The sequence below is a fragment of the Heloderma suspectum genome, chromosome 2 (genome assembly GCF_057233095.1).
Source record: "Heloderma suspectum isolate Gila_16-S chromosome 2, 16-S_ref, whole genome shotgun sequence".
NCBI classification, from domain to species: Eukaryota; Metazoa; Chordata; class Lepidosauria; order Squamata; family Helodermatidae; genus Heloderma; species Heloderma suspectum.
Genome location: NC_139459.1, coordinates 281,516,294 through 281,532,437, shown reverse-complemented (window position 1 = coordinate 281,532,437; position 16,144 = coordinate 281,516,294). Strand labels below are relative to the sequence as shown.

General features: G+C 47.2%; 1 protein-coding gene across 2 annotated transcripts in view; it reads left to right on the top strand.

The window, feature by feature from the left end:
* Positions 1–10,001: 10,001 nt before the first annotated feature.
* The window catches only part of MST1 (macrophage stimulating 1), a 35,139-nt gene continuing 28,996 nt past the window's right edge, over positions 10,002–16,144 (top strand). For both annotated transcript variants that reach the window (XM_084839615.1, XM_084839614.1), the window contains exons 1-3: positions 10,002–10,117; positions 12,887–13,019; positions 14,827–14,939. In XM_084839615.1, the coding sequence (XP_084695741.1) occupies positions 10,069–10,117; positions 12,887–13,019; positions 14,827–14,939 (295 nt within the window). In that variant the 5' untranslated portion in view covers positions 10,002–10,068. The remainder of the gene's footprint in view (positions 10,118–12,886; positions 13,020–14,826; positions 14,940–16,144) is intronic.

The following is a 16,144-nucleotide window of genomic DNA, read 5'->3' as shown; positions in this document are numbered from 1 at the left end:
GGGGACGGCAGAGGATGAGATGGCTAGATAGCATCACCGATGCAATGAATATGGACTTGAGCACACTCCGGGAGAGAGCGCAGGACAGGAAGGCCTGGCGTGTTATGGTCCATGGGGTCACGAAGAGTTGGACACGACTCAACGACTGAACAACAACAACAACAATTAAATTATAGAGTATAGAGTTGGAAGGGGACATTTAGGCTATCGAGTCCAACCCCCCACTAAGTGCAGAAATCCAGTTTAAAGCATCCCTGAGAGATGGCTGTCCAGTTGCTGAACTTTTCTATATATATAAAAAAAAAAGTAAAGGTGTCCCCAACCAGTCGTGTCCGACTCTAGGGTGTGGTGCTCATCTCCATTTCTAAGCCGAAGAGCCAGCGCTGTCCGAAGACGCCTCCGTGGTCATGTGGCCGGCATGACTGAACACCGAGGTGCACGGAACACTTTTCTATATGAGACTGTTAATCCACTGTATCTACTTTCCGTTTCATCGCAGAATTGAGATCCAAGCTCTACACTAAGGGCTTTTCTTTTCCTGCTTTTCCACTGCATAACCAGTAAGGAGCTTTTCTACACAAGGCATTTATTGTGTACTTGTCATTCCTTACAGTTGTTTATGGGTTCCGTGGATGACCCTCCAGTTTTGCTTGTTTTTAAAGAGAACTTTCGGGGGGGGGGGGAGGAAAATTGGGGATTATTTCTGGAAGTGAAAGAAAAGATATTTTCCTACTTGTGTAATTGTGTTGTTCCACCATAGCATAGTAGACCTAGGCCTGGTCTACACATGCAGGAGAATGAGGTAGTTACAGTAAAATGGGCTGTGCCACTTCAGACAGAAGGTGTGAGGGTCCAGCTTGGATGCTCCTCCACAGAGAGAAAACTCCAAAACCAGCTCCCTACAAATAGAAAAGTAGCAATAGAGAAAGTTGATAACTCAACCCTTGTTGGCTATGTTTGTTTCCTGTTTGCAGGGCAACATTTATGTAAGTGAGCATTAAAACGTATGATTATCCACCTGCAGTCATAGAATCATAGAATCATAGTATAGTAGGGTTGGAAGGGGCCTACAAGGCCATCGAGTCCAACCCCCTGCTCAATGCAGGAATCCAAGTCAGAGCATCCCTGACAAATGGCTGTCCAGCCTCGTCTTAAAGGCCTCCAGTGTGGGAGAGCCCACCACCTCCCCAGGTAATTGGTTCCATTGCCGTATTGCTCTGACACTCAGGAAGTTTTTCCTGATGTTCAGCCGGAATCTGGCTTCCTGTAACTTGAGCCCATTATTCCGTGTCCTGCACTCTGGGATGATCAAGAAGAGATCCTGGCCTTCTTCTCTGTGACAACCTTTCAAGTACTTGAAGAGTGCTATCATATCTCCCCTCAGTCTTCTCTTCTCAAGGCTAAACATGCCCAGTTCTTTCAGTCTCTCTTCATAGGGCTTTGTTTCCAGTCCCCTGATCATCTTTGTTGCCATTCTCTGGACCCTCTCCAGTTTGTCTGCATCCTTCTGAAAGTGTGGTGCCCAGAACTGGACACAGTACTCCAGATGAGGCCTAACCAGTGCTGAGTAGAGGGGAACTAGTACTTCCCGGGATTTGGAAGCTATGCTTCTATTAATGCAGCCCAAAATAGCATTTGCCTTTTTTGCAGCCACATCACATTGTTGGCTCATATTCAGCTTGTGATCGACAACAATTCCAAGATCCTTCTCGCTCGTAGTGTGGTTGAGCCACGTATCCCCCATCTTGTAACTGTGCATTTGGTTTCTTTTTCCTAGGTGCAGAACTTGGCATTTGTCCCTATTAAATGCCATTCTGTTGTTTTCTGCCCAGCACTCCAGTCTATCCAGATCACTTTGAATTTTGTTTCTGTCTTCCAAAGTATTAGCTATCCCTCCCAATTTGGTGTCATCTGCAAATTTGATCAGCATTCCCTGCACCTCCTCCTCCAAGTCATTAATAAAAATGTTGAAGAGCACTGGGCCCAGGACTGAGCCCTGCGGTACCCCACTCGTTACCTCTCCCCAGCTTGAGAAGGTCCCATTGATAAGCACTCTTTGAGTCCGATTCTGTAGCCAACTGTGGATCCACATGATCGTTGTTTCATCTAGCCCACTTCGAGCAAGTTTGCTCATCAGGATATCATGGGGCACTTTGTCGAAAGCTTTGCTGAAGTCGAGGTATATGATGTCTACAGCATTCCCACGGTCTACAAGGGAGGTTACTTGATCAAAAAATGAGATCAGATTTGTCTGGCAGGACTTGTTTTTGACAAATCCATGTTGGCTTCGAGTAATCACGGCATTGTTGTCAAGGTGCTTCCAGATGGATTGCTTTATGATCTGCTCCAGAATTTTCCCAGGGATTGATGTCAGACTGACTGGTCTGTAGTTCCCAGGTTCCTCCTTCTTACCCTTTTTGAAGATAGGGACAACGTTAGCCCTCCTCCAGTCATCTGGCACTTCCCCGGTCCTCCATGATTTCTCAAAGAGAATAGACAGCGGTTCTGAGAGTTCTTCTGCCAGTTCCTTTATTACTCTAGGATGCAGTTCATCTGGCCCTGGAGATTTGAACTCATTCAAAGTAATGAGGTGTTCCTTGACCATATGCCTGTCGATCTCAAGCTGCAATCCTGCCCCTTCAGCCTGTACTTCGCCTTTGCCAGGGGGGTCATAGACCCTCTTTTGGGAGAAGACTGAGCCAAAGTAGGAATTGAGCACCTCTGCCTTTTCTTTGTCATCTGTTATCATTTTGCCATCCTTATTTAATAGCTGAACAACCATTTCTTTCCTCTGCCTTTTACTATGCACGTAGCTGAAGAAAGCCTTTTTGTTGTTTTTAGCATCCCTCGCTAACCTCACCTCGTTCTCCGCTTTAGCCTTCCTGACGCCATCCCTGCAATTCTGTGCTACCTGCCTGTACTCTTCCTTTGTTACTTGGCCTTCTTTCCACTTCCTATATGTGTCCTTTTTTGTTTTCAGGTCATCCCTAAGCTTTTTGTGAAGCCACATTGGCTTCTTCTGTTGTCTTCCACCTTTTCTTCTTGTTGGAATTGTTTGTGATTGTGCCTTGAGAATTTCCTTTTTTAAAAGTTCCCACCCATCTTGGACTCCTTTTCTCGCTAGCATTGTTTGCCATGGGACCTTACTGATCATTGTTCTGAGTTTATTAAAATCAGCTTTCCTAAAATCCAGGGTACGCGTTTGAGTACACTCGGCTTTTGCTTCCCTTAGAACCAAGAACTCAAGTACAACATGGTCGCTTTCCCCCAGAGTTCCTGTAACTGCTACTTTATCCACTAAGTCATCTCTGTTGGTTAGGATCAAGTCAAGGATAGCCGATCCTCTAGTTCCTTCCTCTACTTTCTGTAGGAGGAAGTTATCCGCCACACAAGTCAGGAATTTCCTGGAGGGGCCATGTTTTGCAGAATTTGTCTCCCAACAAATATCGGGGAAATTGAAGTCCCCCATTACTACTACATCATGCTTCCTTAAAACATTGGCTATTTGCTTTTCAAAAGTTTCATCCTTGGCTTCTCCTTGATTGGGTGGCCGGTAGTAGACTCCGACCACCAGGTTCCTTTTATTCTTTGCTCCATTTATTTCAACCCAGATGCTCTCGATGGGGCTACCAAGCTCCTCCTCCTGTATTTCTGTGCAGAGATATGTATTTTTCACATACAGTGCAACCCCACCTCCCTTTCTGTTCCTCCTGTTCTTTTTGAACAAGTTATATCCTTCAACTGCTGTATTCCAGTCATGAGAGTCATCCCACCAAGTCTCAGTTATACCTATCAAGTCATAATTTCCCTCCTGTATTAAGAGTTGAAGTTCGTTCTGTTTGTTTCCCATACTCTGGGCATTAGTATATAGACATCGAAGACCATGTGCTTCATAGTCTGGCTTTCTTCCTACATGTGTCTGAAGACTATTATTGGGCGCTATCAGCGCTGTTCTCTCCATTGCAGTGCATGCGCCTACGTCCATTGTTACCCCCAACATTACATCTCCCTTCCCCGTAGGATTCAGTTTAAAGCCCTCCTGATGAAGTTCTTCATGCTGTGGCCAAACACATTCTTCCCAGCCTTTGTGAGATGCAACCCATCCCTAGCCAACAGCCCATCTTCCAGGAAGTATAGCCCGTGGTCCCAGAATCCAAATCTCTCTCGTCGGCACCACCTTCGTAGCCAGTCATTCACCCGGAGTATTTTTCGTTCCCTTTCTATCCCTCTTCTAACTACTGGAAGGATGGATGAGAAAACTATCTGGGCCCCAAAGTTCTTGAGTTTCCTTCCCAAAGCTTCAAAGTCTGACGTGATCTTCGATCTCTTCATTCAGTCTGAATGGTACAGTCCATTATACCACCACAGCAGAAGGCTACACAGCTGCAACTGTGCACAGTTACATGAAAGTAAGTTCCATTGAATTTAGTGGGTCTTACTTTTAACTATGGGTGCATAAGATCCAGCTGTAAGGCCGCAACTCCCCTAAGTACATTTACTAGGAAATAACTCCCACTGAACCCAGTGGAACTTGTAAGTCAACATGCTTAGGAACATGCTGTTAGAGTGGCCGTGCAAATGGCTTTGTGCTTTTAACTGCTGCATAACTGGAAGAAATCTCAGGTACATTTCCTGTTACTGTCGGGGGCAAACTATACCTGTTGAATTTCTGCTTGTCAGAGGACAAGGCATTCACGCTAAATCTCACTCACACTAACCTTGTTTGTGGTGAATATGTATGTAAACGCACTCAACAAAACATAGTTGTTTGGGGTATCTACCTCTCAATATAGTCTCAGTAATAACCTAACAATTTCCGGACTGTGAAAATAGCTGCACTCTTTCCTGGCAGGGAACCCCATGCCTTTAATCTGCACAACAGCCAGAGATCAGAAAGGGCTGCTTTTCTCCAACACAGAAGAGCATCAGTTGTAAATATCTGCTTATTGTGAAGCTGTTAAATACATAGAACTTCCATCCATTAAAAGGTGCCGTTCCAGCTCTGTGTTCTCAAGGTGTGCACCTCCCTTTTCAGGGGTGGGCAACTTGTGGCCCTCCAGATGTTTTTGGCCTACAGTTCCCATGAATCCTCACCATTGGCCATGATGGCTATGGCTAATAGAAGGTGTAGCCTAAAACATCTGGAGGGCCATAAGTTGCCCACTCAAGCATTAAATCTTCCTTTTACTCTGATGGCCACAGAGCCATTAAGGGCACAACCCTATGTGGATTGCCAGCAGCCTCCAAACTTGGAAGCTCACAAGTATCCAATGCACGGTGGAGGGGACAGCAGAGGCAGTCATTGCCTTCGCATTCCAGCTGCCCTGCATTTCTGCTAGACAGGCAATTTTGGCCATCTAGTGGCAGCACATCAGAGGGGGAGGGAAGGAGGCTGGGGTGGCCACAGGATATGTCATATCATAGTCCCAGTCTCCTCCCCGCCCCCAGGAACACCCCGTTTTCCTGTCTCCGCACTCCGTTTTCCAAGCACAGAGAGGCAGCCAGTGCGGTTCTCTCCACGCTGACTATGAGGGGCAGGGAGCACAGTTTCCAGGCTCGGAGCTCTGTCTCTGACATTGGAGCCAGGAAACCAAACTATCCTATGTCCCCACAGACACTGTCTGGGCATCATAGGATCGCTCCCTTAGGGAATCAGCTCTTCTACACTTACATCTGATGAAGTGAGCTCTAGTCCATAAAAGTTTGTGCTATAACAAAAATTTGTTAGTCTTTAAGGTGCTTCATGAATCTTTGTTGATTTTGTTGTGTGTTTTCCACGTCAATCAAACTCCTAGGGAGCTTCTGCTGTCTCTGTGTATATCTGTGCAGAACATAGTGAGCAAGATGCCTGCCTAATAAAGAAGTGACTGCAGTGCTGTGTCCAGAAGTTATTGGTGGAATGCACAGACATGGGTTTTTGCTCTTCTTCAGTTCCCTCTTGTGTCCCTTGGTGGGCATGGCTGCGTTGGGTTTGAAACTGCAGCCGCCACAGCCCTGCTATTGTCTGTTACAGGATCCCGCTCAGCAGCCTGTGCTGGGCTTTTGCTCACTTTCCCTTCTGTCAGGCTCCATTGCTGGGCAGGGTTTATCATAGAGATGTGCACGAATGGGCTGTCAAAATTCTCCACCCTATTTGTGGGCAGAGAAATGCAAGGGGGGAATTTCACCAAATTCCTCTAGCGGGAGGAGAAATTCTCCACAGTATCTCATAGGCAGGGCTCTCCAATGGCAAGGGCTGTAGCACAGCTCCTTCCTTTTTTTCCTAAGGGTTTTTGGTTGTTGTTGTTTTGTGCTGTCACTGCAACAGCATCAGTGGGCTGGCACCCATTCTGCATCCACCACAATGCAGGCGTGAGTGAGGCAGTGCTGTGTCTAGCTCCAGGGAAGAGGTGGAGTTAGTGCTGAGCCAAAATCTGTCCTCCAATTTCCTAAAAGTGTTCTTCCCCCGAGAAAGAGGCTTTCATTATTACATCACCAAAATCCCTCTGGCTATCTTGCTCACCTGGACTGTGACAGCCAGAGATATGCACCCATCAACTCCCATCCTTTCCTCACATGAGGAAGGAAATTTTCACAACCCATTGCCTTCTTTCTTCCCTTAATACTTAATACCTAAAAATCAGTTTTCCAACATCCATGAGCACTCTTGGAGGAAGAGCTTGTTTTGTTTTACTTTGATTACTAAATCCTGAGAAGAGGGATAAAAACAGCAACCCAAATACATAAAAACACACCAAAAGGGATAGGTTCTGTTCACATCTTGGTTTTTTTAGCAGGATCGTCCTTCTTTAAATCCCTGGTTTTTGTGGGAGCATCTCTCCTGCTGCTATCTCACAACCTCCCCTCCCTCTTTCCATGCTATCTGAGAATTGGGAAAACCCTGCATTTTCTGTGCTTGCAATTGAAATCGCCATTTCCCCCTTGTGTATTTCCCCTTTAGCGCTTTATCCTGCCTTGTGTGGGTGTGTGCTAGGGGGTGTTGCTGGGCACTGTTGAATAACATTGTCATGACAACAAATCTCTTGGAAGGGGGGGCAGGTCACTGACCACGCTTCCAGTGACCATTTCTGCCTCTCTCCCATTCCACTACTGGTGCTTGAATTGTAAGTGCTTAACTATCCCAAATGCTTTTCCAAGATCCCCCTGAGCACAGTAATGCTTACTTCTGAGTAAACTCATTGGCTGTAAGGCTTTCCTTTCCTGGGAGTAAGCACTCTTGAAATCTGTGTGGCTTGCTTCTGAGTAGGCACGCATAGGAGTGTATTGTAAGTCTACTTAGAGTACCAGTCTTAAGGTCTCCCATCCCCTTCAGTGCATTTACTTGGAGCCTCCCCCTCCCACTGACTTCACTGACTGCTTCTTCTCCCTTTTGCTCACCAGATTGATGGGCTTTTTTCCTCCCAGAGTGGATAGGGGAGTCTCCCTTCTCAGCCACACAGGAGAAAGGCTTGACAGTTAGGATTTCAATGGGTATTAAAAGTCACTTTTCTCCTCCTCTGAATAAATTCATCATGCAGAGTTTGGAATGGTCATTTTTAATGGTTTCTTTTTGGGGTGTGGAGTTGTTTTAGATAAGGCAGTAATGCTGAGGAGGTTTTCCATAGTACTCCCTCCCACCTAGCCAGCCACAATCTCTTCTCCTAGCCCACCTTGCAGGGTTGTTGGGTAGGCAAGAGGGGGGGAAAGCAACAACAGTACGGGGGGGGGGAACAAGCCAGTTGATGGGAAAGCAGAATAAGGGGGTAGAGCAGCCACTGCTGACAACAGATAAGGAAGGAGGGGATGCAGGAAGGAAGGAAGGCAGGAGGGACAGGCAGAGCATCAATCATGTTACAGGAAGCAATGATCAGTGGAGGGGGGGAGGGGCCAGCAGCCACCTTCTGTCCCGATTTTTTCATGCATCTCTGCCCAGATGTGAAAAGGAATACAGCAGAGGGAAGCGCTATGAGAGATGCCTATATACAGGGCGAGTCTAAATCCCAGAAAGGATCAGGAATAAAAAGGAACAGTTTGTAGTGGAATAAAATTCCAGGTGTGAAGAGAACCAAAGAAAGAGGACTCCTCCCATCCTTTCTGCTCAGGAAAGCAACCCTCCTTTTCCTCCTCTCTGTCTGCTCTTCTTTTCCACAGAAGGAGCTCAACAGAGCTTCCAGCACTTCACAAGTCAGCAGATATGGAGAGCTAAATCTTTGCATTATCTTCTGTTTTCCTTCTAAGTGGTCCATAATCCAATTATTCTCTTTTCCTCCCTTTTTTCCTAATATTCCATCCCATTCCAAACTCCAAAAGCAGTTGGTCTTAGGAGCTCCCTGTTGCTCTCTTATGCCTCTCTATCCACTTTCTTCCCAAACCCCTGCATTTGCTCTAAGCCTCTGCTCCAAAACTCTCACAATCCCCCCAAAGAGTCTGTTTCTCCCCCATTCAAATTATCCCAAGCTGAAATGTCTTTGGGCTTCATCACACGAAGCTTTTATCCTGTGATTGATTGAGATTGCTCCTTCACGGAAGTTTGCGGGCTCTTTACATGACACCGTGAGCCTCCTGTACGAAATGCTCTTTGTTCCGTTTTTTAAATAGATCGCAGATAATGAGCTATGAGATTACCCCGTTGTTTTCCGCTTCAGTTTCCTCCATGAAAAGAGGAAAAGCGGCAAGAAGAGGACCAAGATCAATTAAAGATAATGGAAGACTCAGATACGGGGGAGAAGGGGCGGCGGGGGAGGAAGTGCATGTAAAGGGAGTCAGTGGTGATCCTGCATTTAAAACGGAAGCAGAAAGCCCGGTTTTAAATGCAGGCTTTTAGGCTGGTGTAGAAATGCCCTTTGTTTCCCTCCACTTTCTCCCCCTTCCTCCAGGATCAGCGATACACACACTCACATACCTTGCTAGGAGTTAAAACTGCTCTTTGAAGTGCTGCATTTCTATCAAACCTCTTTTAAACACACACACACATGCACACACACGATTTTCTGTGCATCCCAGTACACCTAACTTCACTATTGACTTTAAATGCTTGTTGTCTTAACCTTAGTGTTAACGTAAGATTCTAATTCCCCTGATGTGTGATTTTAATTCATTTTAAATTCTTCTTTCGTAAAATAAATAATGGCTTTCAAAGACCTTGTTGTGGTCTCTGACTCTCTCAGGTTTGGTGTGGATCAGATTTTCCTAAGCGCCCAAAATTCAGTGCTAAAAGATCCCTCATGGATGTGTTTGGTTTACATGTATGCAATATGTAAATGTAAATTAACGCATACTTCGCATACTTCGTAAGACCAGCCTCCCAGGCTTCCTGAGCTGAAAAAGCCCTATGGGAGGAACTACCTCATGATGTCTTCCCTTGGGCTTTAATTGAAGTGCAGCAAGCCAAGGAAGCTACAGGCTGCTGGACAGATGTCTGTAGAATGAAAGACAAGACACTCGTGGACACTCCCTGGCCACATCCTAAGTAAGATAAGCACAACAACCCCAAACCTAGCCCATGAAAACTCAGAAATGTTCTTCTCTTTTGGATTTCTTTTCAAAAGCAATTTCTTTTCTACCAAATTGAATGCGTACGGTCAAAAACATTGGGAGAAATTTTCGGCACGGCACTAGTTTATAAGAACATGGGGTGGTAGTAGCTGTCAGACCACTTCCAGGAAGGGGAAGGCTCTTGGTCCAGGACCAGCTTGAACTGGTTTGGAGCAATTGCCTAACTTGCTTTTGCATCACACTGTTTGATTAAAACTTGCTTTAGCTTTTTGTGTCAGTCCGCTGGGGCTTGGGGAAGGGGCGAACTCACGGTTTGAAGAAAGGGATGGTCAAGGAAAAGTGCAGAGATACCCCTTGTAGGTGCCCACCCACTATAAATGGGCCCTATGTGCAAGTGGACCCCAAACTCCTGAAGCTCTCCCTCCTTTCTTTGTAGATTCATTGCTGACACACGTGAGCTCTAGGTAAATATTTGGCCAGCAGGGCCAGGGGGCTCCAAATGTTACTTCCTGCTAGGATATTCCTGTACGCACAACTCAGCAGGCATATCTGCCTGGCCAAGCTGGGAACGTTGCTGCTGCCGAAGAGACAGTCATGCAGGCCACAGCTGTGCTGCTCCTGGGGCTCTTTTCCTTCAGCACAGGTGAGAACACCCCCTTTCTGAGGCTCAGCAGCTGCCCCCAGGTGAATCCCTTCCCTTTGGTCCTTCAGTGTTGCTGCCCTCTGAAGCCTTCTGCACTGAGATGCCTAGGCAGGGGAAACCTAGAGGTCAACTGGGTAAGGAAGCGGCACTCCCATTTCGATACTGCTGTGGCGCGATCAGAGTTGGGAACAGCAGTTATCCGCCACCACCACTTTTGCTCTCCAGTTCTTGCACTTGCCACAGGGCCCTAAATAAGCAAGTGAGAAGCGATGTCATGCCTCCGGTGGAGGCTGATGGCTCCTATGTCAGTGGGGTGGAGAATCTGCTCTGGGTTTCAGTCAGAACCAGTCAGCACTCTAAAGGAGCTAGCCAAGGTACTGAACCCATTTGGGGGAGAGGGTTCAGCATTGTGGATAGTTCCTTTACAGTTCTGACTGAAACCCAGAGTAGGTTCACTGCCCCACTGACATAGGAGTCACCAGCCTCCACTACAAGCCTCCAGTGCATGGGTACTACCTCTCTCCTGGCAAGGTTTTAGTAGAGGTGCCAGAGCTCAGTGGCAGAGCACATGCTTTGTATGCAGAAGGTCCCGGATCCATTCCCCGCCATCTCCAGGTAGGGGACATGGCATCTTCCTATGTTCTTAAGGCTCAAGAGGCTGTGACAGACATTCAGGAGGTGAAGCTTTTTGGCTCACTGCTAGGAAATGCTTACGCTGTTGAATGTCTGTCATGCAGCTGTGAAAGGCACAGGGACCCTGCCTGAACCCTGCTTTTTTCAGCTCCCCTGCCACATATTCTCAAGCGAGGGTTGCCACCTTTTGCTTGACCAAGGCTCTGTGCCTGTAATAGCTGTGTGACAAGCTAAAATTTAGCAGCAGATGCAGGGTTTCCCCATCACTGCATCTCTATACTGGGAAAAAAGCTACACCTGGTAAATATCTGCCTGGCATGCAGCTGTTAAATGCATAGATAGAGCTCTGGTCAGGAAAAAACAAAAAGCCTCAGGCACAAGCATTTGGAATAACTCTCGTGCAGTTGAACACGAGAGTTATTCCAAATGCATCTCTCATCAGTGCTTCATTTGGTCTGTTTGTTTTATCTCATATTAATAAATTAATTAATTTATCTCTTAATTTTTATTAAGAGCAATGTTTGCTGTCTCACACCTTAAAAATGGCAAGAATTATGTAGCTGCACTAAAGTCTTCTGCCTTGGAAGGGCTCCTTGCTCTGAAAGGCAGCCAAGAACTGTTTTAAATAATAAAATGATTAAATCAATACATTTGTCACTTTTTTCTTTTTCCTTTCCTTTAAAAAAACAAACAAACTACCAGCAGACTGCTTTTACTGAAACATTTTGGAGTGTTTATACCTGTCTCTTTGTGAGTCCCTGCCAGTGTCAGCTCCAGGTTTTTGAGGGCCCTTGGGCAAGATACCCTCAGTGGGTTCTCTCCCTCAGTGAGTCAACCCTCTCACCACCATTGTCACCAGCTGCTATTGCTCTTTCTCATCGTTGCTACCACTTGCTTTCTAGACAGACAGAGAGCCAGTGAGTGAGTAGGCAGTAGCATCTATTACTACTCCTTCTCACAACCGCCATTGTTTGGGCAAGAGTGAGAAGCAGGTGAACAAGCAGGTTGCAGTATTGAGGAAGAGGAGTAACTCCAGGGGGCTCTTGTCAGTGGGCCCCTGCTGAAGTGTGAGCCCTTGGCAGGTGCCCAACCACATCTACCCTTGCTATTGGTCCTGGATCATTCTTTCTGTTCTTTTGTATGAAGAACCTCCCAACATGCTCACCTCCCAATATTTTGTGAATTGCTATGCCCCTATGGCAGCCATTTTATAGCGGAGACTCCTAGTGTATAGGGTGTGACCAGGCGCATGAGGCAGGTACCTCTTCCTCTGGAACACCTGCACACTCAGCATGGGAACCCCAATGTGCATAGTTCGTACCGGTCCCTATCTGCTGCGTGGATAAAACACAGTATATGTCTGGGCTGCGGATACTGGAAATGCTGAATGTGCTTTAAGAGCGATTTCTTTGTGGCTTGTCAAGCTTTCATTTACTTTTACATGGCAATGCCCAGAGAGTTCCATTAGGCATGCCTACAGGCCTGTATACACTCAGAGGGGCTTCTGACATTTTTGTCTGAACCACAATCTGTCTGTTTGATTGTCATAGGTACCTAGGAAGCTGCCTTACACCAAGTCACTCCTGTCCGGCTTGTGGGTTTCCCGTGGGCAGCTGTTGGCCACTGTGTGAACAGAATGCTGGACTAGATGGACCTGTGGTCTGATCCAGCAGGGCTCTTCTTACGTTCTTATGATTCAGATAGGAATCTTTTAGAACCTTACTGGGGACTGAACCTGCGACCTTTTGCATGCAAGGCATAGACTCTACCATTGAACTACAGCCCTGTCCCCCATTCCTTTGGTATTACAGACTGCTCATTTGTCACAAACAAATAGCTAGGTGGGAGGGGCCATGGCTAAGTGGTACAGCCCCTGCTTTGCATGCAGAAGGTCCCAGGTTCAATCCCCGCCATCTCCAGTTAGGGCTGGAAAACCCCTGCCTGAATCTCTGGAGACCCCTGCCAGTCAGCATTGATAATACTGGGCTAGATGGACCAAAGGTCTGACTCAGTAGAAGGCAGCTTCCTATGTTCCTATGTGGTTCTTTGGATTGTGGCCCAGAATTTGTGTTGCTGGTTGGTAACTGGTTCCTTTGCAGGGAACTAGGGTGACTTATATTTTCTATGGCGTTCCAGGCCAGCGTTCTCCACTTAATGGCTTCCATAGGCTAAAAGCTACTCAGCTGACGCATTTGTCCCTTGAGCATCGAGAGAGGCCTACGCGGGTGGAGGAGTGTGCGCGGCAATGTGCGACATTGCTGGACTGCAGGTAAGGAGAAAGTAAGGAGAGCGCCAGTGTGGTGCAATGGTTAGAGTGCTGGACTGGAACTTGGGAGATCCGGGTGCTAGTCCCCATTTGGCCATGAAGCTCACTGGGTGACTTTGGGCCAGTCACTGACTCTCAGCCTACCCTACCTTGAAGGGTTGTTGTGAGGATGAAAAGGAGAGGAGGAAGATCATGTAAGCCACTTGGGTTCCTTGCAAGAGGAAAATAGGCGGGACATAAATATAATAATAAATACCATGCAATAATAAATAAATAGCCCTGGGCACATGAGCTGTGATTGTCCGCTGCAGGACCATACAGGGATGAACATATGGACCTGCCTGCACTGAATCGGACCATTGGCTTATCCAGCCTGGTACTCTCCACTAAGCAGCAGCAGCCCTCTAAGGCTTCAGGAAGGGTTTCTCCTAGGTCTCCCCAGCACCAAGGATGACTTAAAGCCATCAGGTTTCAAACATCAGTTTCGCCAGGAGAGGTCTGTTCTAGCCTTGCTGCCTAAGATCCTTTAACGGAAGATGCTGAGAGGGTTAACTTGGGACCTTGTGCGTGTAAGGCATGTACTCTACCAGCACTACGAGTGCACACCTTGAATGTGCATGCTGCTCCACATTATGACTCTTGAATGTGTACATATACGGACAATGTTGTGTGACCACAAGCCCCTATGTGTGGAGGAGAGGACTGCATGGGAGGGGAAGTAGTATCATGCCTTCTGTTTACGTGATGCCATTACAGTCCTGTCTACTGAGCCACATGCTATAGGCTGAGTATTCTGCATCCCATTCTCGGTGGTAAAGAGACCTGTAGTTCAGCTGAACTCAGATTTTTAATGTGTGTCTTGGAGGGGAGGTTGTGCCTTGGAGGCAGGGCTGGCGTCAAAGATAGGCATGGTCAGGCACCTGCCAAGGGCTCAGTGACAAGAGCTTGTTTACCTGCCTGTCACTCTGGCCCGACAATGGTGGTGGTGAGGAGGAGGAGCAGCCGATGCCCCCGCCGATTTGGTCACTGGCTCCCTGCCTGCCAAGCAAGCAAGGGGTCGCAATGACAAGGAACAGGATAAGGCGCAATGGTGGTGAGAAGGTTGACTCACTGAGGGACAAGGTGCATTGAGAGTGTCTTGCCCAACGGCCTTCAAAGACCCGGAGCCAGCACATGCTCTTTCCCACCCCCTCCATGCACCAACCATATAAAGTGCAGGTGCACATCTGGATACCATAGTGGAGCACAAAGGCTAAGGCCACAATCCTATACTCATTCACCCAAGCCCCAATGAACTCAATGGGACTTCTGATTAGACACATATATGATTGTGCTGTAAGAGACTGAGCGGTGAGCTAGGAAGTTCATATCTTGCCTCTAGCGTGAGCTCATTAGGTAGCCTTTGGGAAAGTGCTATCAGCTTCAGCGCATGCACACACAGATGCAGTATGGGAATAAAATGGACTGTTATTCCATTATTAACAACAGGATTAACTGAGATATAAAGATGCTGAAACTCTCTGTACAAATGGTAATTATGATTAGCAGAGGTGAGATAAGACAGGAGGATGCAAACAATAATGGCAAGTAGGAGCCAGGGAAATAAATAGGATTCTTTTGTATGGTGGGAAGAAGTCATGGCCTAGATAGGGCAAAAAATGGCTCTGTGATAGAGAACCCCTGCATGGATGTGAGGAGTGAGCTTGGCTGTTGGCCTGAAGCACGTCGGCGGCATGTGGGAGAAGGTGAGGCTTTCTTAGGGCAAATGCTAATGAGGCTGATGCCATTGGTGTGTGTGTTGCTCCACCAGAGCTTTTAATTACAACTTGCGGAGTCAAGGATGCCAGCTGCTGCACCTGTCCCAGCATTCACCAGGCACCCAGTTGCAGAGGAATGTCCACTATGATCTCTACCAGAAGAAAGGTAGGATGGATGTCTCAAGCTCTGGAAGGAAGAGGAATTTAGATAGACAAGGCAATGCATGTAGGGCTATGCATGGCTGGCAGGGGCATGCTGGGAGTTGTAGTCCAACACAGCAGAAAGGCACCAGGTTGGGAAAGGCTGATGTAAGGCAAGAGAGAGGGAAATACAGACAAACGCATCTCAGGGCCTCCTCTGGCATGGTGGGATGGAAGCTATGCAGAAATGCCTGCCTGGGTCCAGAGCTGCCAAGGGAGGTGCAAGGGAGACACTAGCATAAGGCGCCCACCATGCAGGGGAGCCACATGACAAAGCTACGTGGAAGACCACCTGTCATCAAGCTGACCACATGACATGGCCTAGTCAGCCCATCAGAGTGTTGTATGCATTTGAGGTTTATGTAGATATGTCTTGGATTGTGCCTCTTGCATTTCATGGCCTCTGGGCCCACTGTTTCTGTGTTTTTCTCTGTTCCTACACTTGTCTGCCTGTGTATCTTGTTGTTGTTCAGTCGTTCAGTCATGTCCGACTCTTCGTGACCCCATGGACCATAGCACGCCAGGCCTTCCTGTCCTGCGCTCTCTCCCGGAGCGTGCTCAAGTTCATATTCATTGCATCCGTGATGCTATCTAGCCATCTCATCCTCTGCCGTCCCCTTCTCCTTTTGCCTTCAGTCTTTCCCAGCATCAGGGTCTTTTCCAGGGAGTTTTCTCTTCGCATTAGGTGGCCAAAATATTGGAGCTTCAGCTTCAGTATCTGTCCTTCCAATGAGCACTCAGGGTTGATTTCCTTTAGGATGGACTGATTTGACCTCCTTGCAGTCCAGGGGACTCGTAAGAGTCTTCTCCAGCACCACAGTTCGAAAGCATCAATTCTTCGGCGCTCAGCCTTCCTTATAGTCCAGCTCTCACAGCCATACATTACTACTGGGAAAACCATAGCTTTGATTAGACGGACCTTTGTCGGCAAGGTGATGTCTCTGCTTCTTACTATGCTGTCTAGGTTTGCCACAGCTTTCCTCCCAAGGAGCAAGCGTCTTTTAATTTCAGGGCTACAGTCACCGTCTGCGGTGATCTTGGAGCCCAAGAAAGTAAAATCTGTCACTGCTTCCATTTCTTCCCCTTCTATATGCCAGGAAGTGATGGGGCCAGATGCCATGATCTTCGTTTTTTTAATGTTGAGTTTCAAACCAGCTTTTGCACTCTCCT